This window comes from Caretta caretta, chromosome 5, assembly GCF_965140235.1.
Source record: "Caretta caretta isolate rCarCar2 chromosome 5, rCarCar1.hap1, whole genome shotgun sequence".
In the NCBI taxonomy this organism is placed as follows: domain Eukaryota; kingdom Metazoa; phylum Chordata; order Testudines; family Cheloniidae; genus Caretta; species Caretta caretta.
In genome coordinates this window covers 62,676,652-62,701,364 of record NC_134210.1, presented here as the reverse complement: position 1 = coordinate 62,701,364, position 24,713 = coordinate 62,676,652, and the positions used below count along the sequence as shown (strand labels likewise).

The following is a 24,713-nucleotide window of genomic DNA, read 5'->3' as shown; positions in this document are numbered from 1 at the left end:
ATGGGACTCCCCCAGGCAACAGACACACTTGGAATCCCCTTGCTTATCAGTACAGCCTCCTGGCAAGAGAGGCCTGCCCTGTCAGGAGAAGACAAGTCTCCCATAGGGAAGAGAGGGAAAAAACACAATCCTTTCACCTAAAACTAACTATACTATACAACTACAAAGTAACTAACTACTTGCAGAAAAGAGAAGACTGAGTATGCTCTAGATGGACATGAAAAAGAAAAAGAAAAAGAATAGTAGCTATATCTCTGAATTGATTTTACGTTCATGGTGTTAATACATTTGGTTTTCATGAAGATCTGATGACAGACATTTAACTGATTTTGCACAAAGCACTGCATTCATTTTTAATACCCCAAAGCCTACTTTTTAAATGATTTCTACCGGACATACTTCTGTTGTCTTTAGTGAGTTGTTCAATAATACACAATTGGAAATAGGACGATAAAACCAATAGGACATACACAGTAATACATTCTAAAACTTTATTAGTGTGACACAGGCTCTCAATACAGACTGTCAGGTTGTCATAATTCTGATTATCCTCCATATTAGGTCTTTGGAAAATGGTTGTCTGGAACACAAGATAGATAGGACCAGATTTTGAAATCCTGGCTAACATTTCATCCACCATTACCTCTCACTGAGTAGTTCCTTGAAGTCAATTAAACTGTTTATAGTGTTACTCATTGTGAGTAAGGACACCAGAATCTTGCACTTATAGCACTATGCTTCCCTCTGCTGTGAGGCACAAAGAAGAGAAAAACCCACAGAAACTGGGGAAAGTAGCACATCTGCAACAGCTCACAGAGTATCCTCATCTTCAGCATTACAATGTGGTTGCCAGGGAACGGCTGCTCTTTGCCAGCTGTTTCCCTGGGGACCATGTAAATATAGTTCATGGAAGTTAATGCCATTCCTTATAGGATTAACTTCTGCTCTGCTCTTGCACCCCATTTTGGGAGTTTCAATAGAGGATGGAGAGGCAGAGACTTGGTATTATTGCAGAAATGCCACACTTTCTGTTGATTTGGAGCTCCCATTCATTTGACTCTTGCTAAGTTCCAGGGCCCCCCTTTCCCTCTCTTGCAGTATGATATGGCCAGGAGTGCAGGTGACTCGCATTAGCATCTATAGTCAGGAAACTCCTGGCACAAAGAGGATAAGAGTACAGTTGTAGTGATGTAATTTGAGAGAATGGAGACTCTTTTTTACACTGCAACAAAGGCACTGTCCAGACTTTTGACATTTTATTATTAGGAGTCCATGAGATGATACATCTATTAATTTGCCATCCTGTAAATATCTGTGATTGACCTATGATTTCTCACCAATAATTCATCCAAAGAAATACCTTATACAGCCAGCCTAGAAAGGCCAAGGATAACCAAAACTCATTACATTCCTAGAATGCTTAATGCATTCATTGCAATGTTAAAAATACTAGCACATACCTAGAGAACTCTACTGACATTTACAGGCACTATGGGGAGATTATGTGCAAAAATTTGCAGGCTGTTTCTGGAATTGCTATTAAGTTCTTATGAAATAGACTTCTTACAAATATAAAGCATCCTTTCCCTCTCAGAACTGAAGAAATTACAAAAAAAGTTTCAAAATGTATCAATACAATAACATGAGTGATTAGAAAAAAAAACACAAAAAACACCCTAATTCATTCCTGGAAATATGATATGAAAAACCTCCAGCAAATACCACTGTACAAAAACCACTCAGAATAACCTCACGCTCTTGCATTAGCTTTTGTTCTTTGGGAATAACTGCCACCAGCAGAATGAAGACTTTTTACACTATGTGCCGATCACCTGGAAGAAAAAAAATGGTTCCAGAGAAGAAATTCAGTGAAACATACGACATGTAAAAAGAAATTCAACTTGAAAAAACATAAGCTACTTTATCTGAGGATAATAATACACAACACAGAGAAAGAATCCCAGGAAGAAGTAATACCAAAAGTGATTTAGGTATTATCATATGCAGTGTAATAATCCAAAAGGAGACAAAGATGATATTGGGCTGCATATACAGAGAACTGATAAGTCCTGTCTATGGGTGAAATCTTGGCTCCATTGAAGACAATGACCAAACTCTCTCACATTGGATTTCACCACGTCTCTACACGTAGAAAACTGTGTTTACTTCTGGGGACATCAATGACGCATAGATCAACACGTTAGAAGGGACTCAGAGAGCAACAAACATGATTAAAGGCTCTGGGGACAGTATTAGGAGGAAAGATTAAAAGGTCTAAATATATACCATATAACTAGGGCTCTAGCAAATTCACAGCCTTGAAAAAGACTTCAAGGACCATGAAATCAGACCTTCCCTATGATATCTAGCTACTGGAAGGGAGTGGCAAGACCAGGGCTGGGGGCACCCCACCCAGGGGTTCCTACCATGTACCAGGTTCCAACTGCTAATCCCGGCCAGTCTGTGGAGGGATGGAACTTCCTCTTCCCCTGCATGGCTGCTCTCAGGTGGAGATCAGACACACCTCCAGGTACCTCCCCTGGCTGCAGAAAGCTCTCACTTCTGCACTGCCTTCAGAGCCAGCTCTGAAGGCAGGGTGGTAATCCCGCAACCCCTTGCAACAGCTTTGCAACCCTTCCCCCATGACCTCCTTTTGGGTCAGGACCCCTCAGTTACACCACCATGAAATTTCAGATGTGAACATCTGAAAACATGAAATCAACTAATTAAAAAACCCTCTGGCCATGAAATTGACCAAAATGGATTGTGAATTTGGTAGGGCCTTACATATAACTAATCGGTGACTAACAGTTAATATAATTGCCTGTGCATATTTTAAGGGTGAAAATCTCAAGATAAAGTATCATCGTACTAGAGGGTATATCTAGGAATAAAGACATAAGAGAAAGTTACTTATCTTATAGTAACTGGAGGTTTTACAAGATGTGGTCCCTATCTGTATTCCACTGTCGGTAGGTATAAGCTCCACAGCCAGAGAATTTTGAAAGCATTGTCTGTTGGTCCGCACATGCACCCTTGCTCACCTCATGCCTCTCACCATGGAGATAAAGGGGGAGCAGAGAGATTTCCTCTCCACTTCCTTTTCCACTGTGAACAAAACAGTGATCTGAAGCAGACAGCAAGGAGGGCAGGTAGTGGAATAAAGCACCTTCAGTTACTATAAGGTAAGTATCTTTCTCTTCTTCTGCGAGTGCTGGACCCTATGTGTATTCTGCTGTGGATGACTGACAAGCTATACTCAAGTAGGAGAAGGGTGCAAAGATGCAGATGGCAGAGCCGAACGAAGGACTGCCATTCCAGAGGATGCATCAGCGGAGAAGTCAAAAGCATAATGCGTGGATGGATGAGAGGGAGTGACCCAATGGAGCAGGAGACACTGGACCTGGGAAAGTGAAGATGTCCTCAGGAGGAGCGTAGGTCTCAGCTCTTCCCAGAGCGTGAGGGGTCCTGTTTGCCTGAACCAGAGGAGTCACAGCAGAGACAGTCTGTGCCATAGCCATGGAATACAGTCAGTACCGCAGATAACTGATGCTCTTAGTGACCGCTCTTCATTGGTGCCAACAGAGCCTGGGGTTTGTGTTTGGGTGGTACAAGAGGCACCACAGCTGCCTGGTCACGATCCAGTGCTGACGGAGCCCTAGACTTTTGATCTTTCTTGTCATACCCCTAGGACTTAGGACATACTAAGTTCTCTTGGGCTGAGCTTGGAGACTTGTTCAGTTTAGGCAGGGTTGAATCTGATTTCTTCAAAGTGCATTTGAAGGAGGATTTAGTTTCATGCTTGTGAGAATGCTCTCTGCTCTCTTGACAAGACCCCAGTGAGGCATACATGTGGACTCCCTTGCTCCTGAGTTGGATGTCGTGGTACAAGGCACACTCCTTGCTGAGTCAGGCAGATGTACAGGGTGGCGTGAGAGGGTTCCCTGGCCTGGGCCCGATTGCAGCCTCATGGCTTGTTCATTAGATGCTTCCTAAAGTGAAGTTTCTGCTGTTTCTGTGTATGACTGGGGAACTAATACCAGACAGCGGACCTTGGTGGCGTATTGTGGGTTTCCCTGAGGCAGTGCAAGCAGTGTTGGTGGTTGTCGCTGACCGAGAAGGAGCAGGAAGCACAAATTTTGAAGCCCTGTGTCCTGGGCATGGTCCAGTACCCCACATGAGGAACGGGGGTGGGGGCTTCTCATGATGGGAAGGCTAACTAGCTTTAGTGTCTTATGGTTATCAGATAAAACTATAAACACTAAACACTTCAAAAACTCTTTACCAATAAATAGACGTAGATATGTTCACAGAAAAAGGAGAAAGCTGAAGCTTTGGACACTGGAGGTTCCAACCTGGACCCATGTGGAGCTGAGAAGGAACTGAAGAGGCCGTCAGTCTGCAACTCCTTTTATCTCCTCAGTCCGAGGCATGAGGTGAGCAAGTGTGCATGTGTAGACCAACGGACACGCTTTCAAACTTCTCTGACCACATGGAGCGCGTGCATGCCCACAGTGGAATACACCGAGGGACCAGCACTCGAAGAAAGACTCTTTAGATAGAATATTAGGAATAACTTTTTGACAGTGAAGGTTATTAGTCGGTGAAATGGTCTCACAAAGGAAGCAGTGGCATCACTTGAAATATTTAAAATTAAACTATCCAAAAGCTCTTGCAAATGAATTGCAGGAACCAATTCTATTCTGGTTTGGTGGAATTTGAGAGGAGCCTGTGCTAGAGGAGATAGCAGGGATTTCCTGTCTAGGATTCTCTACAGCGAAGTCCTGCGTATTTGGTCTAAAAGTGAACTACAACTTGGTTCCAGTTGGGCTTGTCAAATGGTCTCATCTCATTAATGTAATTATGGTTCATTAAAGCAGATCCTCTTAGTTACCATAAAGACAATGGGTTAAAGAGAAATCTTACCCAATACTGTAATATTAAAGTTTAACTTGTTTTTTGGCTCTCGGATTTTGCACTGGAGGACTGCTCCTTTGCCTAAAAAGGAAAAGTAAAACACAACATGAATGAGCTATAATTTACTGTTTCAGATTAAGAATCAAAACAACACAACAATTATAGATTAGAAGTGATAATGACAGCATCTAAATGATCTGCATCTGTGAGACATGCTCATCAGCAGTAACAGGGAGAAGAAAAAAAAAGGCCATCATTCTGCAAAATGTATTTGTAACTTCATGTGGGTCCATTTCTCCTTATTTTTCTGTATCCCATATTTTATTTTGGCATGTGTGGCTGATCTCCTCCCTCACTATTATCTTGACATCTACTGGGCCATAGCTATAGGCAATAGCTATCGGCAGCCAGACAACTTTTAACGTTAGAAAATGTCCTCCTAACTGCTAGTATAAAATGCTCCTGATGCAATGCTTTTAAATTACAATTTGCAAATCAGCTCAACTGTTGTTAAACAAAAGCCTTGGAAAGCAAATTTCCTGGTAAAGAAAAATGCCATTCATCACAATCACTGAAAAAATATGATATACATGATGTTATAAGTCTGGCTCATAGGAATAAATGGTAGATCAGTTAATTAACTGGGCTAGGTCTTTTCCATGTCTAATTCCAGTTTCTATGATCCTTTACGGGTTGCTGAAAATCCAAGCAATATTTGGAGTCCTTTCTGCGGTTTTGCTTATAGTAAGTATATATCCATCTATAGACATGCACTACATAAAAAATTCACACACTTTCCCTATCCACCAAATTCATTCTGCATACATATTTATATATGGGCACAGATTTTTTTATTTAATGATTAGATAAAACATATGACAAAAGGGGAGAAGACGAGGGACTTGACATATGAGAATAAGGTTACTGGAAGCAGGAGAGGAGAAAGGTTGCTCCAGACAAAGGAGATGAAAGAAGGGGTGGAATCACAAGTGGGAGAAGTAGACAAAGGGAGTGGGGTGAGGAGGGCTGTGACAGACAAGCACAGGACTGTGGGCAGGAAGCTCTGAAGGTGAGAATGAGGAGTTTGAGTGTCTTGAGGAACATATGACTAGACAGAGCCCACATTTACCTGGTATGCTGCATGGGATTTACCCTCCTTTGAAGCAGACACCTTTTTAAGCCAAAGCAGGTCCACAGCATCTCCAGAAATAATTAAGTGCCACTCCCTTTCATACATACAAAAGTGGGTCAAACAGAACCTATTATTTGAGAACACTTTCCCCAAACGCTAATGTCCAAATAAAATGGTTCCAGATCCAAGTTTCCCATCTCCACACTCATATTGTTCAACAATCCAGTCCTATTCATATTAGGACTTGGTTCTACCTTTTCAGGATCTTCAGGTTTTCCACCATCCTTTGTGGCTGGTTTTGTGGTGGCAGCTTCCTTTCCACTTTTGTCCTCTAATCCTGACACCTGTCATCAGAAACAAATTCACTTTCAAACAAAGAAAAAGAAGAGTTACCATCTTCCAGAATCAAATAGAATCTAGAATATTTGGGCTACATCCCTGTCTAAGTACTGAGAAGCCCTGTGGTCTGGCAGCAGAAAGGGCAGAGATAATGAAGCTGATCGTCTGGTGGCCTATTGTACTGGCTACGTGGCCAGATTCCATCTTCAGTACAAAGCAGGTGCACTGCACCTGAGAATCTGCCCCTCACTCCACAGACAAACTATATTTTTATGGGACTTGAACCATTTATTTAGACATCATATCTTTAGATGGCTTACTGAAGATGTACGGTTCATGTTGTGTGTGCATGCTGAGGAAGAAAGGGTTTTGGAAAGATAAAGAAATAAGTTACTCTCATTTAGTTTTGTTGATTACTCAAGCAAATAGTTTCTTTCTAGGATTAGGCTAACACTTGAATCAGATACAGTGTGAGAAAGGGTCAGGTTAAGGAAAGGGTTAAATGGGTCAGGGTACAGAGTCATAAAAATCGGTGCCAACAACTGCTAAGAGATCTGAGACAAGTCCAGAGAACAGCCCCAAACAACCACTCTTCTTGTCCTAGTGGAAAAAAATAAGTTTATTTGGAGGAGATGAACAGGATGCATTGTCAAGCAGTGAATGAGAACTAATAAATTAGTATTTACAGTTCAGGAATATATTTTATTTAATGTACTTAGCAAAGGTTGAACTCATGTAACAAAGGGAATTTTGTTGTTTATTCTCCTATCAATGCTGGGGAGTCCTGAGAAAAGTTCTCCATTACTGGAAAGAGGATGTAGTTAAACCTTGTCGCTGTCTCCACCCCGAAGCCAGGAGGCGACCAGGCAGCTTCCTATTGTTCTGCTTTAGTCAGAGGGCCTCTCTGGAAACAGAATCACCTCCCTTTTTGGGAACTGTATCCTGCAGTTTAATAGGGCATTTCTTACTGGCAGCATGGAACAAACAAGAAATCACATGACAGAATCACAGAAAATGTTTGAAATGGGACATTACTGGTATGTGTCTCTCAGTAATTGGGTGTTTTACGTCTTAACCTTGAGAAAACCAGATAACTCACAGGGGTCGCTTGTGAACTGGCTCAGTTTCCAAGGAGGCCAGTAGAAGTTGCTGTGCTGGGCAGGAAAATTCATTTTTGACTGCTGGGAGGCCAGGCTGAGTCCAGACTCTCAGGTGGTCAAAATCCCAACCATATTTGCCTCTTCCCAGTTGAGAGTCCCCATTCCTCTCCCACACTGTGCTCCTAAAGTGACACCCTCCACTGCTGCCAGTTCCCAATTTGACCCCGAGGCTGGAAACAAGCAGGGGAAGTGGATCACATCAGGAGGCCAGGAGTGAGGCAGGGAAGAACTGGCATGGAGACAGTGCTGTGACTGTGGGAAGCCAGTGGAGAACGAAGGCTCTTCACCCACTCAGGTGATGCGATTTCTTCTGTCTGTGGGTGAGGGAGCTAGGGGTGGTTATTTGCAAATCGGAGCAAAGAAATTGATATAGGGGTTGACTAAATGAAGCCTAATTTAGCCAGCAGTGAGCAGTTCTAGAAAATCTAACAACACAGTTTGTGAAACTTAGCACTTAATATCCCCCAATCACCCCAGTGTGTTCTGGTCACGTCAAATGAGCTATTTAGAATGGATCCATTTTTCCAATGATACAAAAGGCCATGAGAGTGCTGTTTTGCTGGCTCAGCCCAAGTGGATTGAGGGGGACAGCAAGCATGAAGGAAGTTTGACATTCACAGTGCTTTTCTCCAATTCCAGATTTAGTCGCATATCAGCTCCCTCATCTCCCTCTATATTCTCCAGAGCAGCAGCATCCATTCCCAAAGATTTATCTATGGCACCATCTCTATGCTGCTGACTCCCAAACGTACCTCCCTACCACCCGCCTTTCCCATTCTGTGCAGTCTCACATTTCCACCTGCATCTTTGACCTTTCCAAGTGAATGTCCTACCACAGTCTCATACTCAATATGATACAAATTGACCTGTTCATTTTTCATCCCAAATCCTCTTCTTGCTTCTTCATCCCTGCTGTCAACTCCCTTATCCTCCCCAACAAATGGGCTGGCAATGTTGACGTTGTATTTGAATTCTCTCTCTCCCCTGCTCCCTCACACATCCAAGCTCTCTTCAGACTCTGTCAAGTCTGCCCTTCTATCAATACTTCTACAACACCTTCACTTTCCTCTTTGTTCCAACCTACCCCTAAGCCTTGGTCATTCTTGCAGTAATAAAGTCAAGATTTCTTCTCTCTGCCTCCCCGTTTCCTCTTGTCCCACCCCAGTCTATACAAATGCTGCTACTGAAATCCACCTTCCTCTCTTGTTGCTCTGAAAATTATTTCAATAGGATTTTTGTCTTCATAGAATAGAATCATAGAATATCAGGGCTGCAAGGAACCTCAGGAGGTCATCTAGTTCAACCCCCTGCTCAAAGCAGGGCCAATCCCCAATTTTTGCCCCAGATCCCTAAATGGCCCCCTCAAGGATTGAACTCACAACCCTGGGTTTAGCAGGCCAATGCTCAAACCACTGAGCTATCCCTCCCTCCTATCCTTCACTGTCAAGGCCACACCCAACTCCAGCCCTACTTATATATCTACTCTTATTTCCTCCTGATCTTCATCCAAGGAAGAAAACTGAAAAAACTGGGATCCCCTGGATAAGAACATAAGAATGACTATACCCATGGTCTAGCCCAATATCCTTTCATATGACAATGGCCAGTGCCAGATGCTTCAGAGGGAAGGAACAGCACAAGGCAACTATGAAGTGATTTATTCCCTGTCATCCAGTCCTAGCTTCTGGCAGTCAGAGGTTTAGGGATACCCAGAGCATGGGGTTGCATCCCTGACAATCTTGGCTAATAGCCAATGATTTTATGAATTTATTGAGTTATTTTTTGAACCCAGTTAATTCTCACACTTCTTCTAAAAGTATGTCAGACCAACAATGAAGCCTTGACAGTGTCCCTTTAAGTTACCCTCTCAAATGCTCTTATACGGGAGAGTGTAAGTCTAAACACAAACAGAGCCAAAACAAAGAAACGTAATGCAAACCTATGCCTGTGGCAGTCCTGCAAATATACTATTTTGCAAATCCTTTGGGAGAAAATGTCCTACCTTTGAGTCTTGTGGTGTGGCAGGAGTTTTTGCACAATTATCAAAGTCCCCTGATAGAGCAGCAATAGCTGCAGAGTTATCTGTAGGCTTCTGCAATAGAAACTATCATCAGTCATAAAGCATAGAATGCAAAAAGAGTCACAGATTGGACTCTAAAATGATCAACTAAAGCAAAAAACCAACCAACCAAAAAAAAAAAATCCTTAGCACTTATGCCCAATCCATAAAGCTGTTCAGACAGCATAGTTCTGTTCCCAGTGTAGATACAGCTCCTTGAAATCACACGGCTGAAATTTTTAAAAATTGACCGCCAAATCCATATTTAAGGACCTAACCCAGTTTCTTCATTTTCAAAAAATGCTACTATTTTGAAATCAATAAGAGCTATTAATGCTCAGCACTTTTTGAAAGTGAGGCTACTTATTTAGGTTCTTAAATACTCTTTTAAGAACTCATTTTTGAAAATCTTGGTCCCCATGTTCTTATTACAGGTGAAGCTGGTAGGTCTGCCTACTTTTGATTGCCAGACTGCACATGCAGCCTTAATACTGGCATTTCTGAACTTTTCAGTACTTGACTTTACAAACTTAACATTCTTTTAATGTAGTTTTGTCTGTGTAATATCTACATTATAAGAGTTGCCCATTTGAAAGTATTTACTCTCACTTAAATAAGCACAATATTTTGACATCTATTCAACAGCATTTTTGAGAATTTGCAATATACAGTGCTATTGAATCAAAGACAACATTGCTTAGAACACCATTCGATTCAGAGCACAGTCAGGAAGGGATCAGTGCAGAATAAACCTGTAATGACTTTTACCTTTGGTTCTTTGGGTTTCACATCCTCCTTTGCTGTTGGCTTTACTGGTTTACCCTTAAAAAGCAGATAGGATGAAATGGTTGCATTTATTATATAACCCTTAGTTTGAGCTGATGAATCAAACTGAAAGTAAAATAGGCTCTTACATTCTTCACTTGACAGTATTAGTTACTAGTCACAGTAATTTTATTTATGATGCTTTACTGTCCTATCTACTTCATAATCCATTTATTATACCTACACGGCCTCCTTCAACAGATTCTTGTGATCTCATGTTTTTCCCCTGCTTTAATGTCCCCCTGAAGACACTGCATCTCCCCTGTATCCTTCCAGTTGAAGAGAATTGGTTGGGATACACTTTGTCTGGCTCCAATTTGTTGAGCAAGATCTTTCACTCCCTTGGCATGGCAGTGATTCAGTAAAATGAGTGACAGCTTCACAAGACTTTATTCTTACAGGTTCCACAAAAACAACAGTATTTATGTAATGTTTTTCATCCACAGATCTTACAATACTTTACTAAGATGAGAAGGGAATAATAGTCACAATGATTTTAAGGCCTAAGTTTTCAAGAGTGTCCACTAGTTTTGTGTGCCTTGTTTTTGGGTGCTCAACTTGAGACACCTTGGGCCTGATTTTCAGCCAGGTGGATCCCAGTACTTCCTGGCTGCATTGATCACTGATGGCTGTTTGAAGTGGCTTAACCATTCTGATTTTGATCAATGTAAAAGGAACAGTCCATTTTCTTTGCATCAGACACATAATGGTTTGGGGATTTATTCTCCCATCTTTGTTGTGGGGATTTATATAGGTAATGCCAATAGATATGAGTCACTCATGTAACTCCAATGGTTGCTCACACAACTCTACTGTTGGGAAAACTGACTTGTTGCACTGTGTTAAGATGACTGAACTTAAATTCAGAATGCAGCCACTGAGGTACTTGGTCTGTTTACCTGCTCATCTGAATCCAGAATATGCCTGTAATCAGGAGGGATTGTATCATCTCTGTCCCCAAGTTTTTCGTGGTGTTCAGATTTAGCACGTTCCTAAGAATATGAAATAAACAACACTTACTGATCTCCTCCATTGGAATGATGGGGTCTAGTAAGAGTAATCTGTAATTTATTGCTTCTGTAATTGCATATCATACAATAGGTGACCCAAACTAATAGATATGCTAGGATGACTTTATTAAACAGAGAATTTTTTGAGTGGGAGGTCTTATAAAAGTACTTTTTTAGATAAACATTCTAGGAGAACAAACAACATTTTTATACACTAGAGTTGAGGCATCAGTGGAAATGTGTATACATTTGTTTAACCATGAACCCTGCATTGTGGGTATAAAGCTTGAAAAATTGTTGCCTCTCAACAGATATACCATTTTAATATGTTAAAAATCCCAAAATGACAACAGATACTATTTTCTTCAAATACATTTTCAGTTCTGCTTCTCAGCAAGATAACAACTCAACTACTTACTAAGTGTTCAACACAGTATGCCACCACATTAGAACTCATCCACCTACTGCACTGGTTCAAACACAAGGTTAACATTCTTATAATGCCATTGCTTTGTGTTGCAGCTCCTCAGCCATGCTCAGAATGTATAAAAATGCAAGGTTCTTGTCAGCCAAATATCACAATTAAATGTCAGTGGTCTGTGTCTCTTATTAGTTAGGAAACAGTCAGTCAGAATTAGCTGCAGCCAGAGATGGTTTTAAACATAAATATGATTAAGATGAAGATGATTAAGATCACTATTTCTGAATGCAATATGAAAGAGGGAAGCATTCATTCTGCAATCAAATCTGTATGTTTTTGTTTAGGCTGCTTTATGTGGTATTTGATTAGATATATGTATATTCTTCAGCACATATTAAAAAATAACTAGCCATTTACAGTCAAAAAAAGGCAGTTACCTTTTTCCGTAACTGGTGTTCTTCGAGAGGTGTTGCTCATGTCCATTCAGCTTAGGTGTGTGTGTGTACTCACCACATGCACCAGTGCTGGAAGTTTTTCCCCTCCACAGTATCCGTAAGGGACAGACTCTGGTGACCCCTGGAGTGGTGCGCACATTCCACAGTATAAGGGGAGCCAACGGCTCCACTTACCCTCTGTTCCTTCTTGCTGGAAATGCCAACAGCGGGGAAGGAGGGCAGGTTGTGGAATGGACATGAGCAACACGTCTCGAAGAACACCATTTATGGAAAAGGTAACTGTATTTTCTTCTTCGAGTGCTTGTTCATGTCCATTTCAACGTAGGTGACTCCCAACGTGACTCCCAAGCGGTACTCCAGGAGGTGGGTAGGAGTTCACAGATGTATAGATTGCAACATAGCTCCACTGAACCCAGCATCATCCTTGGCCTGCTGAGGGATGGCAAAGTGGGCTGTGAACGTGTGTACCAAGGACCACATCGTGGCTCGACAGATGTCCTGGATTGGGAAATGTGCCAGGAAGGCCACCAAAGATGTCCGCGCTCTGGTCGAGTAGGTTCTGACGATCGGCGGCAGAGGGACTCCCACTAACTCATAGCAGGTCCGAATGCAAGAGGTGATCCAGTTAGAAATACAGATCCTATCAGCTGTAGAGATGAAAAGCTGAGTCGACTTACAGAAAGGCTTTGTCTGATCTAGGTAGAAAGCCAGGGCCCTTCTTACGTCCAAAGCGTGAACGCGCCTCTCTTCACTACTCTCCTGGGGCTTAGGGCAAAAGACTGGAAGGAAGATGTCCTGGCTCATGTGGAAAGTAGACACCACCTTGGGAAGGAAAGCTGGGTGGGGCCAGAGCTGGACCTTGTCCTTATAGAAGGCCATGTACTGTGATTCTGAGGTCAGGGCTCGCAGCTTGGAGACTCACCTTGCTGATGTCACCACCACCAGGAAAGCTACCTTCCATGATAGGTGAGACAGTGAGCACGAGGCCAAAGGCTCAAAACGCAGATGCATGAGCCTGCACAGAACCAAGCTGAGATCCCACTGAGGGGCCGGGGATCGAACTTCAGGAAAAAGCCTTCGAGGCCTCTGAGGAACCTGACAGTCATGTCATGGGAGAACACAGTCTGCCCCTTGATTGGTGATGAAAGGCAGAAATGGCTGCCAAATGCACCCTGATAGAGGAGTGCGCCAGTCCTTGGTTCCTCAAATGAAGCAAGTAGTCTAAGATCGACTGCACTGAAGAATGCGAAGGGGAGATGCCCTGTTTGACCGCCCAGCAAGAGAATCTCATCTACTTTGCCAGTCGAGGGCTTTCTACTCTTGAGGAGGATCTTCTGGACTCCTTCCGAACAGGCCCATTCCTCAGTGTTCAGCCACGCAACATCCACGCCATGAGGTGGAGTGACGTGAGGTTGGGGTGCAAGAGTTGACCGTGATCCTGTGACAGCAGATCTGGTCGGTTTGGCAGGGACCAGGGAGGGATCATTGACAAGCTTGATAGCATCCTGAACCAGTGCTGGCGAGGCCATGCCAGGGCGATTATGATAACCTGTGCCTTGTCCCTCTTGATTTTGGCTAGGACCTTACTGATGAGCGGAATCAGAGAAAACGCGTACATCAAGCTTCCTGTCCAGAGCAGGAGGAAGGCGTTGGAGAGGGAGCCCTTGCCCAGACCCCATCTGGAGCAAAACCTGTGGCACCCCCTGTTCTACCTGGTGGCAAACAAATCCACTTGAGGAGTTCCCCACCTCTGGAAGATCATGCCGGCTACCTCTGAGTGGAGCATCCACTCATGGTGAGAGGAGAAGTCCCTGCTTAGGTGATTTGCTAGCGTGTTCTTGGCACCTGGTAGGTGACACGCTTCTAGATGGATTCTGTGGTCGATTCAGAAGTCCCAGAGATGGAGTGCTTCTTGGCAAAGGGCCGAGGATCGTGCACCCACTTGTCTGTTGATGTAGTACATCGAGGCTGTGTTGTCCGTGAGGACTCTGACCACTCTGCCTGACAGGTGAGGGAGGAAGACTGCGCATGCTCTGCACGCCGGCCTGAGCTCTTTGACGTTTATGTTTAGCATCGACTCCTCTGGGGACGACATACCTTGGGTCTGGAGGGTGCCGAGGTGCGCCCCCCATCCGACGTTTCTGAAACCAACTCGACTTCGTGAGGAGTGCTGTCGATGGGGACTCCTACCAGGACTTTTCCGGGGTCGGTCCACGATCGCCGCGAGGTAAGTACAGTAAAGACCTTTTCCAGGTGGTCCCTGGACTGGGAGTAGACCGCTGCCAGCCATAGCTGCAGGGGTCGCATCCAGAGCCTGTGTGGCACACCACATATGCACACACTGCCATGTGACCTAGTATGCGGAGGGAAACATGGAGACTTCCGCAATGAGGTCCACCAGTGCCCTGAATCTCTCCAGCAGCAGGAACGCCCTGGTGCAGGTCGAGTTGAGCACTGCTCCGATGGACTCTATCCTCTGTGCCGGAACTAACGTGGATTTTTTGTTGTTTACAAACAGGCTGAGGCAAAGGCAGGTGGCTAACAGCATTGTAACATGCCCTTTGGACCTGGAGCTACCCTTGACTAGCCAGTCATTGAGGTATGGGTAGATCTGGATACCCCCATGTCTCAGGTAAGCAGCCACCACCGACATGTACTTGGTAAATACCTTCAGTGCTGTTGCTAGGCCAAATGGGAGGACCACAAACTGACAGTGGTTGGGACCTACCATAAACCGGAGGAAGCATCTGTGTCCCTCAAAGATGGTGATGTGGAAGTACGCATCTTTCAGATCGAGGGTGGTGTACCAGTCTCCCAGATCCAAGGAGGGGATGATGGAGGCCGGGAGACCATGCAGAACTTCAGCTTCGCTAGGAAGTGGTTCAAGTTCCGCAGGTCCAGGATAGGTCGCAGACCTGGAGGTACAGCATCCACCACACCTAGCTGCAGTAACCCCTGTACCTCCTGCACGAGGAGACTCTTGTGAGAAGGGTCCCTGAAGAGGGACGGGGAGGGAGCATGGGATGGTGGGGTAGAAAGCAACTGAAGGGTGTAACCCCATGCCACCATATTGAGGACCCATAGGTCTGATGTTCTAGATGCCCACACAGGAAGGAAAGGAGAAAGACGGTGGGCAAAAAATAGGGGAGGGAGGATCCTGGGAACAGTCCAGTAGGTCGCCGTTGGGAGTACCCTCAAAATGAGCACTTGCCCGCCTGCTTATTGCGGGTCAAGCTTGACTGAGAAGCCTGCGAAGGCTGTTGGCTAGGACGCTGCTTATAGCCTCTGGATTTCTTATGGGGAGGCTCCTGGTGAGGGTGGCTCCCCTGGCCCTGAGCCTGCTGCAGCTTATACTGCTTGCGGGCAGGGCTAGGAACATACAGGCCCAGTGTTTTAAGGGTTGTGCGGGAGACCTTTAGGCTGTAGAGCTTATGGTCCATCTGTTCCACAAACAGGGCTTGCTCATCGAAGAGAAGGTCTTGCATCGACTGCTGAGCCTCTGTGGACAAGCCAGAGAGGAGCAGCCAGGTTGTTCAGCGAATGGTGACGGCCGAGGCCATGGTTCAGCCGGCAGTGTCTGCCGCATCCGACGATGCCTGGAGTGTCGCCCTGACCACAGTCATGCCCTCCTCCAAGGAGGTCCTTCTTAGAAGCCTCAGGAAGAGAGCCCTCGAACTTGGCCATGGCATGTCACATGTTAAAATCATAGCGTCCCAGGAGGGCTTGATGGTTGACCACCCTTGACTGGAGACTAGAAGATGAATAAACCTTATGCCCAAACTAGTCTAGTCTCTTGGAGTCTTTGTTCCTAGGGGTAGCCCCAAGTTGACCTTGTTGCTCCCTGTGGTTAACAGCTTCTACCACTAGGGAGTTGGGAGCAGGGTGGATGTACAGGTACTCGTGGCCTTTGGATGGCACAAAGTACTTGCACTCAGTCCTCTTGGAGATAGGTGGCAGGGAGGAGGGATTAATGACCACAGAGCATTAATGAACTTAGAGACCCCAGCATGAAGGGGCAGCGCCACCCTGGTCAGTGCTGTGGAGCACAGCACATCAAAGAGAGAGTCCAAAGGTGCCTCTAGCTCCTCTGCCTGAAGACCCAGGTTGGCAGCAACCCTCTTCAGTAGTTCTTGGTGCACTTTAGCGTCATCCGGAGAAACTGGGGGAGGGGGGGTCTCGCTATACACTTGTCTGGTGAAGACGAGGAAGATGCTGGTGCTGTAGGGTCCTCCACAACCATTGGTGGTCCAGTGGCTTGTTCCCTCTTTGACCTGCGGGGTCCTCGCACCCGAAGCTGGTCTCTCTGACACTCCAGAAACCGAGCGGGCAGCCTGGGAAGGCTGGGTGAACCCACATGGGTTCCAGGGGTACTATGGCACTAGCCACTGTGCCTGACGCCGTGGGGCCAGTTTCAGTGCTGACAGCATACCCGGTACTGGAGCTTGACCCACCGTCAGGGAACCTCGCTCTGAACCGAGGCTGGATCCTGAGCAGTCACTCCCAGGTGACCAGGACGGAGCAAACCGGTAGCCGGTCCCAACCGGTGCCGGTCATTCCGCCTAGAGTCCGATCTGGAACGGGGTCTTAGGACGCTCAACGGATCCATGACGGCTTGGAGCCAGTGATCTATGTCTCACACTTGATGAGCGGTACCGGAATGAGGAGAGGGACCAGGAGTCGGAACGGGCCTGATGCTGGGAAGCGCCCACACGCAGCGATGCCCTCCCAGGGGATTGCTGACGGTCTGAGGAATGGTAACGTCGATCCCTCAACGGGTCCATGGAGAGGTACCGCAGTCTTGGAAATACTGGGTGCCGGGACCAGAACTCCTGCCGGGGGGTGCATGCCTCCAAAGGTCTGTGCCCAGTAGCCGGCGAGCTGCACCTAGAGCCTCTCTGCCAGTGCCCAAATGGGGCTGCGCTGCATCTGCCTATCTCGGACAGATGCGTGGTGGCTACGGGAGGGCAAGCGCTGGCAGGATGTCCCCTGCAACAGTGCCACTGAGGTGGAGACCAAAGCAGTCTGAACGCAGGTTTACCCCGTGACTGGGGAACTGCAGGAGCCGTGTAGGCGGCACTGGGAGGGACATGATCCCTTGTGCCATCTGCAGGGCCTCTGCCGTGGACGGCATCCGGAGCTGACGGAGGCCTCTGCTGCTATCCAGGGTAGCTGGCGGGGAGCAGGTTGGGCTACATCACTCCACAGGAGTGTGGGTCCGAGATCCTGACATTGGTGAAGAGTTGCCCGGCACGGGACCTTGCTCACACCCAGTTTTATCCTTTCCCTTGCAGGAGGTTGGAGACCAGCCTCGCCCCACCTTCTTCAGCTTCTTGGTCGGAACCACGGATGGGGACCAGTGCCGGCCAGCGGAGGGTCCCCATGGGGCCGGGGTGAGGGCCAACTCCACAAGGAGTGCTCTTAAATGAATATAGTGCTCCTTCTTAGTCCTTGGCTTGAAGGACTTGCAAATTTTGCACTTCTTACTAATGTGCCCTTCGTCCAAGCAACACAGACAACTGCTGTGTGAATCACTAACAGGCATGGGACTCTTGCAGTGACTGCAGGGCTTAAAGCCTGGGGACCAGGGCATGCCCCATCCGAGGCAAAGTCCCATTCGGGGCCTATGAAGTCTCGAACTATAGCTAAGCGATTTATAAACACTAACAGAAAATTATATGCACTACAATACAAGAGATAACTAGTTTGTACGAACGAGCAGCAACAGCACTAGCTGAAGCAGCAACAGTTCCAGCATTGTCACTAAGGGTGGGGGGCACCAGCGGTGCCCTATATACTGCAGCACATGTGCACCACTCCAGGGGGCACCGGAGCTGATCCCCTATAGATACTGCTGAGGGAAAAAGCTTCTGGCACCAGTGCATGTGGTGAACACACACACCTAAGCTGAATGGACATGAGCAAGCACTCAAAGAAGAATTTAGAGAATTCTCTTTTTTACTGGAAAACAAAGCATCATAATTTGTTATAAACATTTTCTGTGTTTAAAAAAAAAAAAAAAAAAGGTATAGCAGTTAACATGTGTGTACTGTACTGTGATGCAGAGATACCAAGTTTTGGGCTTGATGATTAACACATGCAAATTATCTCCAGCCCAGGGCTCATGCTGTCACTTGCCAACATTAAAAATATAATTAATCTATTACATCAATTCTTAGTTTGTTGGACACCCTTTGGGGCAATTTATTGCAGGATATTTAATATCACTGTATACAGTACTTTCTTTACAAAATTATTTAAAAATTAGAGACCAAATTCTGAACTTATTTTTAACCTGTACAATCTTACTGGTGTCAATGGCATTCCAGTGAGTGTATCATTTGGTCTTGTCTAATGTGTCAAAAACACTAATTGTTTTGAGCTGCTAAGAGGGAAAGCTAAGACTTTAAGCCAGGGCTCCTTCAAAATGTTGACATTTTGAATTAAAGGCTACAGGAGGTAGAGAACAGAACTGAAGATACCAGAGAGGAACTGATTAACATACAACCTAATTGGCCAAGAATATCAGGAACTGCAACATCCTGAAAAATCTGGGAGTTTAGGCTGATAGCTGCAGAGCAGCAGTTTTCAAACTTTTTGAGCTGAGCCCCCGCTTTGAGTTGCATCACCCCAAACCAGACAAAAAGAGGTGAATTAGGGGGTGGAAGGGGCAATCCCTCCCCAAGTCCCGCTGAGCTGAAGCCCAAGCCATCTGGTGTCACCACTAACTCCCCTGAGTGTTCCTGTGCACCCCACTATGGGGGTGCGCCCCACTAAGGGGGCATGCCCCACAGTTTTAAAACCTCTGCTGTAGAGTGTGCAAACATATGGACAAAGTCAGTTTGGCAACTTCTTAGGCTGCTAACGGTTATAAACTTTGCAGCAAAAAAATAAAATAAAAAAAACGGTACCATGGGCCTACTTCTTCCCCAGTGAAATCAATGGCAAATCTTTCATTGACTTCAGTGTTTCAGGTTTGGGCCTTTAATCCCTGCAGTTGGGAGCAGAATTTTCCATTATTTTCTACTAATAACCTTTAGCCAACCAAAGAAATGGCAGGAAGAGCATTGAAGAATACAACACTCTATATCTAAAGAGTTGGTACAATGTAAAGTCTCAACAAGTGTATGTGCGGGTAGGCTTGAGCACACACATCTGAAAAGAAACCCCAGTAGAACATGAATTTCAAGAATATTATTAACACTCTATTAGTTTACTCTGTGATGTGTAATGTGATAAAACTCAATTTAACAACAGGTGATCTAAGTCACTTAAGAAATGAAGATTAGAGAAGAATCTGAAATTTAATCACAGAAATGATTGCACAGGTACTGGGATTAAAAACTTTTGATTTTTTTCTACAACATACTTCAGTTTCTAATTGTTTTCAATTGTCTGGGATGGCATCAAGTAATTATGTATTCATCACAGAACTTAAAAAGAATCTGAACATGACTACCCTGGTATTTCAATCTTTTAGATTGAAAATATGAAATGAATTGGTTAATTAAGCATGTAACTTCTTCAATAAAAACTGCATAAATTAAGCATAGCATACAGGCATGCTTTATCTTCACTAAAATTATTCTTGTGCTTGAAAATGATGTACCATGTTCTCTTCTATGTAAAATAAATACATTAAAAATAGACAAGGCAGATGTTCCCTTTCTTTTTGGTGGTACAAGTTGAGAATATTTTACTACCTTTACTTTATCCACAACTGGTTTGTTTTCATCAGGATCAGGTTCTCTTTGTCCCAGTGAAGCAGACAGAAGGTCTAGGGCATTGTCTTGCTCTTTCCCACCCTAGCAAAATGTAAATATATTCAAGAAAACATATGTCACAAAAAAAACCTTCATTTAAACAAGGTATAATAAACACTAACTAACTTCATCCAACACAAAGTCTACTCTGCCTTTGAAATACCATAAATAAAATTAATTGCAATGTAGTGACAACAATTGGAAAATTATTGGCTGTTCAGAGTGAAGGGAAAAGATCACTTAGAATAGGCAAGTGGAGTAGAGATTTCTTTGGCATTCTTCTGCTACAAGCAAACCAATTCTAATTTAGGAAAACGTCTACACTAGAAACAGTTTTAAAATGGATCATCTTAACAAAACGTGCTACCTCATTCTGCCAATGGTACGACTACACAGCAATAAAAAACCTGCAGCACCGAGTCTCAGGCTCAGGCTGCGGGGCTAAAGTTGTAGTGCAGTGTAGGTATTCAGGTCACAAGGAGTGGGGGAGGGAGGGTCTCAGACTCTGGCTGGAGCCCAACCCCAAACGTTTACACTGCATTTTTCAGCCCAAGACCTACGAGCCCAAGTCAGGGGACCCAGGCCATCCACATTTGTGCTCCAGGTCTTTCACTGCTGTGTAGTCATACCATTGGCAGAATGAGGTAGTAAATGTTTGTTAAGATGATCCATTTTAAAACTGTTTCTAGTGTAGACGTTTTCCTAAATTAGAATTGGTTTGCTTGTAGCAGAAGAATGCCAAAGAAATCTCTACTCCACTTGCCTATTCTAAGTGATCTTTTCCCTTCACTCTGAACAGCCAATAATTTTCCAATTGTTGTCACTACATTGCAATTAATTTTATTTATGGTATTTCAAAGGCAGAGTAGACTTTGTGTTGGATGAAGTTAGTTAGTGTTTATTAGTTAGTTTAGTGTAGATGTTTTCCTACATTGGAATTGGTTTGCTTGTAGCAGAAGAATGCCAAAAGCAGGGCTGGCTCCAGGATTTTGGCCACCTCAAGCAAAAACATTTTTGGCCACCCACGCTTTTTTTTCGTGCCTCCTCACCCCGTCCCTTCCCAAACCCTTCCCCAAATCCCCAGCCCCGCCTCCTCCCCCAGGCGTGCCGCATTCCCCCCTCCCCCTTGCTTCCTGCGGCTGCCCCCACCCCGCAACCCCTCGCCTTAGCTCACCTCCGCTCCGCCTGCTCCCCTGAACATGCCGCCGCTCCGCTTCTCTCCCCTCCCTCTCAGGCGAGGGAGAGGCAGTGAGTTCAGGGGAGCAGGCAGAGCGGAGGTGAGCGAGGATGTGGGGGGGAGCGCAGGAAGTAACGGGGGGGGGGGGGGAGGAACCACTCCCCACCCCAGCTCACCTCTGCTCCACCACCACTGCTTCCCCTGAGTGCGCCGCCGCTCGGCTTCTCCTCCCTCCCTCCCAGGCTTGCCACGTGAAACCTGGGGCGGGGGGGGGAGAAGCGGAGTGGCGGTGGCGCGCTCAGGGGAGCATGTGGAGGGGAGGCGAGCTGGGGCAGCGGGGGCACATTTCTAGGGGCGGCATTCCGGCGCTGGCCATGCCGCCCCTAGAAATGTGCCACCCCAAGCACCTGCTTGTTTTGCTGGTGCCTAGAGCCGGCCCTGGCCAAAAGGTAGCTGCTAAGCAAGTGCCAGTTGCCTAAGTTAAAATTCCCTGGCTGTATAATGTTTCCATTAACATTTGAAAGGTTTTTTCCTTCCAGAAAGTGCTGTCTTTTGCTTATACGCTTAGGTTTTACCTACTGAAAACTTTAGCTTCTCCAGTTAAATTTCTTTTCTTAACAAAATGTGAGCCACAGGAGTTTCTCCAATGAACAGAAGTGGGAGCTTTCACTGCATCAGCCAAGGAAGGAGTTGGGGATATGTAAGAGCGCTGCTTACCTTAGCCAAGGAAAGCCAAGCAGCACACTTCCCCATTAACCCTTACTTTTCCTGCTGTTCCTGTAGAAGTGCTTGGTCACGATGACACTATAGTATTCTACTTTTACTTGCATTTTTTGCCTCAACCCGGCCTGCAGAGGTCTCACAAAAATCACAGAACCACATGGCCCTGCAAAGGTACACCATGGGGATCTAGCCTGTATTTTTATTTAGCTGACCAAACACAGGGTTAAATTCTGGCAGACATAAGAGGGGAAAAAAGTGTAACAGGCGCCAAAATTGCACACATACACACTGCAAAAAACTAATATGAATGTATGCTTCTATTCTGGCCAAGACCAGTCCCCCTCACAGATCAATTATAAAAATTTATTCCAACTCAGAGCTGAAAGGGGGCTATTCATACAGACTGTTGCTGGGTCTTGCATGAACATGTCCACATACAAAATCACAGCCCACAACTCCTAGGCCACATCTTGTTATGCCTTCCATGTTTCTGGAGGAACCAGAAAAGGGATGGACAACTTACAGCCTTCATTCCTGGTGCTAGCCAGGAGGTTTCTGGAATGGGCATATATGTAACATAAGCAAAAATCTGGGCCACAGTGCAAAACTGTATACAAAATGCAGAAGCCTAGAATTCTTTTCCAGAGAAAAATCTATCTTCTTAATAGCCAGTTTCAATAGTAAAGGATTCAACTTTACAACAAGCTCCACCATTAAGAACTACTCTAAAGAGATCTCCTGTTTCCTTCCTCTAACAGGCTTTAGTATGAACATCATCATCAACAATGCATGCTGCTTACTGGGGTAGCAGCTGGAGGAGCTGCTGAGTGCACTGCAGAAGCTGTAGTGGAGGCGACAACTTCTTCAGAGGCAGCTGGAGAAGATTTAACAGCTGTGGATTTCTAAAATAAAAAACATTGTTACCAGTGTATATAATACTATGAACATACATAGGAAATCCCCAGTTTATGGGATGCACAACTGTTTTATTTTCATCCTGTACAGTGCTCATCTGGGATTTGACTCTTCTAACATACTGTATCTATTTCAGACTAATTTAATCCCCAGCCCCCACCCACATTAGAGGGTAGAACAGTTCTCGAGAAGTCATTTAAACTTGTTTTTTCTACATTCCATACCTCAGAGATTTCAATGGGTCTAGGAATTCACCCCATGTGTCTAAATCCCCTAGATTGCTTTGAAAAGTCTCAATGATTGCGTGTTACCTATGCAATCAACTGTTAAATTAGACAACAATAAAACACACCCGATTTTTCATCATTTAAGACAGCCTGGGCCTGTTTTTTTCCTTCTACTTTACTATAAAAATAATGGAAAATCAAGTTGTTTAAATAACTTGAATATAAAACAGAATAATACAGATTAAGTAAATTCCGAGATCTTACGTTAGGTGTAGCTAGTGGTGCAGACTGTAATGTTGCTGGGGAACTGGCAAATCCCTCTGACAAAGCATCCAAGAGCTCACTTTCACTCATGGGCTACAATTAAAAAGAAGTGACACCAGTTTTTTTATCCTTTTTGTTTGAAATCTGTTGATTGCTCTGATTATACTGCATAATTTAGAGAGTCAGAATACGGCTAAAAGCTTAGAGAATAGGAAATCTTTTCCTTCTCTGTTTAATGAACAACAAATGGAAAAGTGAAAGACTTTCTGAATATTTACTCACTGACCTGGGGTTTTTCTTTAGATTTTGGCAAGAGTGGTTTTCCATCTTTATCCTACAGAGAAAACACTATTTAACAAAGTAGTTCTCTATGACCACGAAACACAAGTCTTTCGGTAAAAGTGGTTAAAAATACACAAAATGTTATTACACTGCCTCTCTTCCCTTCCCCCCCCCCCCATTTTTTTTTTTTTTTTTAAATAAAAACAGCCATTGGTCAGGCTTTTGGCATAAATAGAGTTTCAGGAATTTAAAATATAGTTCTGCTCTGAAAGAGACTCCAAAAATGTCACTGTGAGCTTCCATGCTTGCTGTCTCTCCACTGCCATATCAAATATGCTCAGTTTGCAAATGAAAGCCTAACTTGTAGCCCTGCATAATCACTCCAGAATTTAGGGTCAAGAGGGGAATTTCCTTCTAACACATCAGTATCAGCAACAAAGGGTTCTGCAGGCCTCAGTTATGCCTGTGCAACCCTACTACCATCCGATTATGCCCTTGGTGACATTTGCAAAAATCCCATCAGCTTCACTGGGTAACAGCGACTGACTGGAATTTAATAATTATTCTTTTGAAGCACAAATAGTGAATAATCCAATTCACCCCTCTCAGCCTGAATTATTCACATTTGGGTGCATAAAGCTAAACCACCTCTACCCGTATTTAGATATCTAAATAAAAGTTGCCTAGTATTCAGATATGTTGATGAACCACAAATTACAATGAAGTCAATCATTATGTATTACTGTAGTGCCTGAAGCAACATCCAAGCATGAGGAAAGGAGTGCAAAGAATACAGGAACATATTAAAAGGAATTACCTTTGCCTCTATTAATCTGTACTCAGGAGGGATTGTTTCTTCATCTTCACCCAATTTTTCTCGTTCTTCTTGTTTGGCTTTCTCCTAAGGGGAAAAACAAAGGTGGAACATCTCTCAGCAGAAATGTCACGAGGCCTTAGGTACTGCATGTGAGCAAGTTTTTGACTCTCTTTCAGTACAGCACCATTGGAGGCAGATGTTCCCTTGCAAATGCAGTTTAATTATCAGGC

General features: G+C 44.6%; 1 protein-coding gene across 5 annotated transcripts in view; it reads right to left on the bottom strand.

The window, feature by feature from the left end:
* Positions 1-477: 477 nt before the first annotated feature.
* The window catches only part of CAST (calpastatin), a 112,806-nt gene continuing 88,570 nt past the window's right edge, over positions 478-24,713 (bottom strand). For all 5 annotated transcript variants that reach the window (XM_048850577.2, XM_048850575.2, XM_048850576.2 and 2 more), the window contains 11 exons: positions 24,484-24,567; positions 23,671-23,718; positions 23,385-23,477; positions 22,779-22,880; positions 20,019-20,120; positions 11,332-11,424; positions 10,376-10,429; positions 9,551-9,640; positions 6,304-6,393; positions 4,927-4,998; positions 478-1,832 (listed from right to left, as the gene is read on the bottom strand). In XM_048850577.2, coding sequence (XP_048706534.2) covers positions 4,948-4,998; positions 6,304-6,393; positions 9,551-9,640; positions 10,376-10,429; positions 11,332-11,424; positions 20,019-20,120; positions 22,779-22,880; positions 23,385-23,477; positions 23,671-23,718; positions 24,484-24,567 — 807 coding nt within the window. In that variant the 3' untranslated portion in view covers positions 478-1,832; positions 4,927-4,947. The remainder of the gene's footprint in view (positions 1,833-4,926; positions 4,999-6,303; positions 6,394-9,550; positions 9,641-10,375; positions 10,430-11,331; positions 11,425-20,018; positions 20,121-22,778; positions 22,881-23,384; positions 23,478-23,670; positions 23,719-24,483; positions 24,568-24,713) is intronic.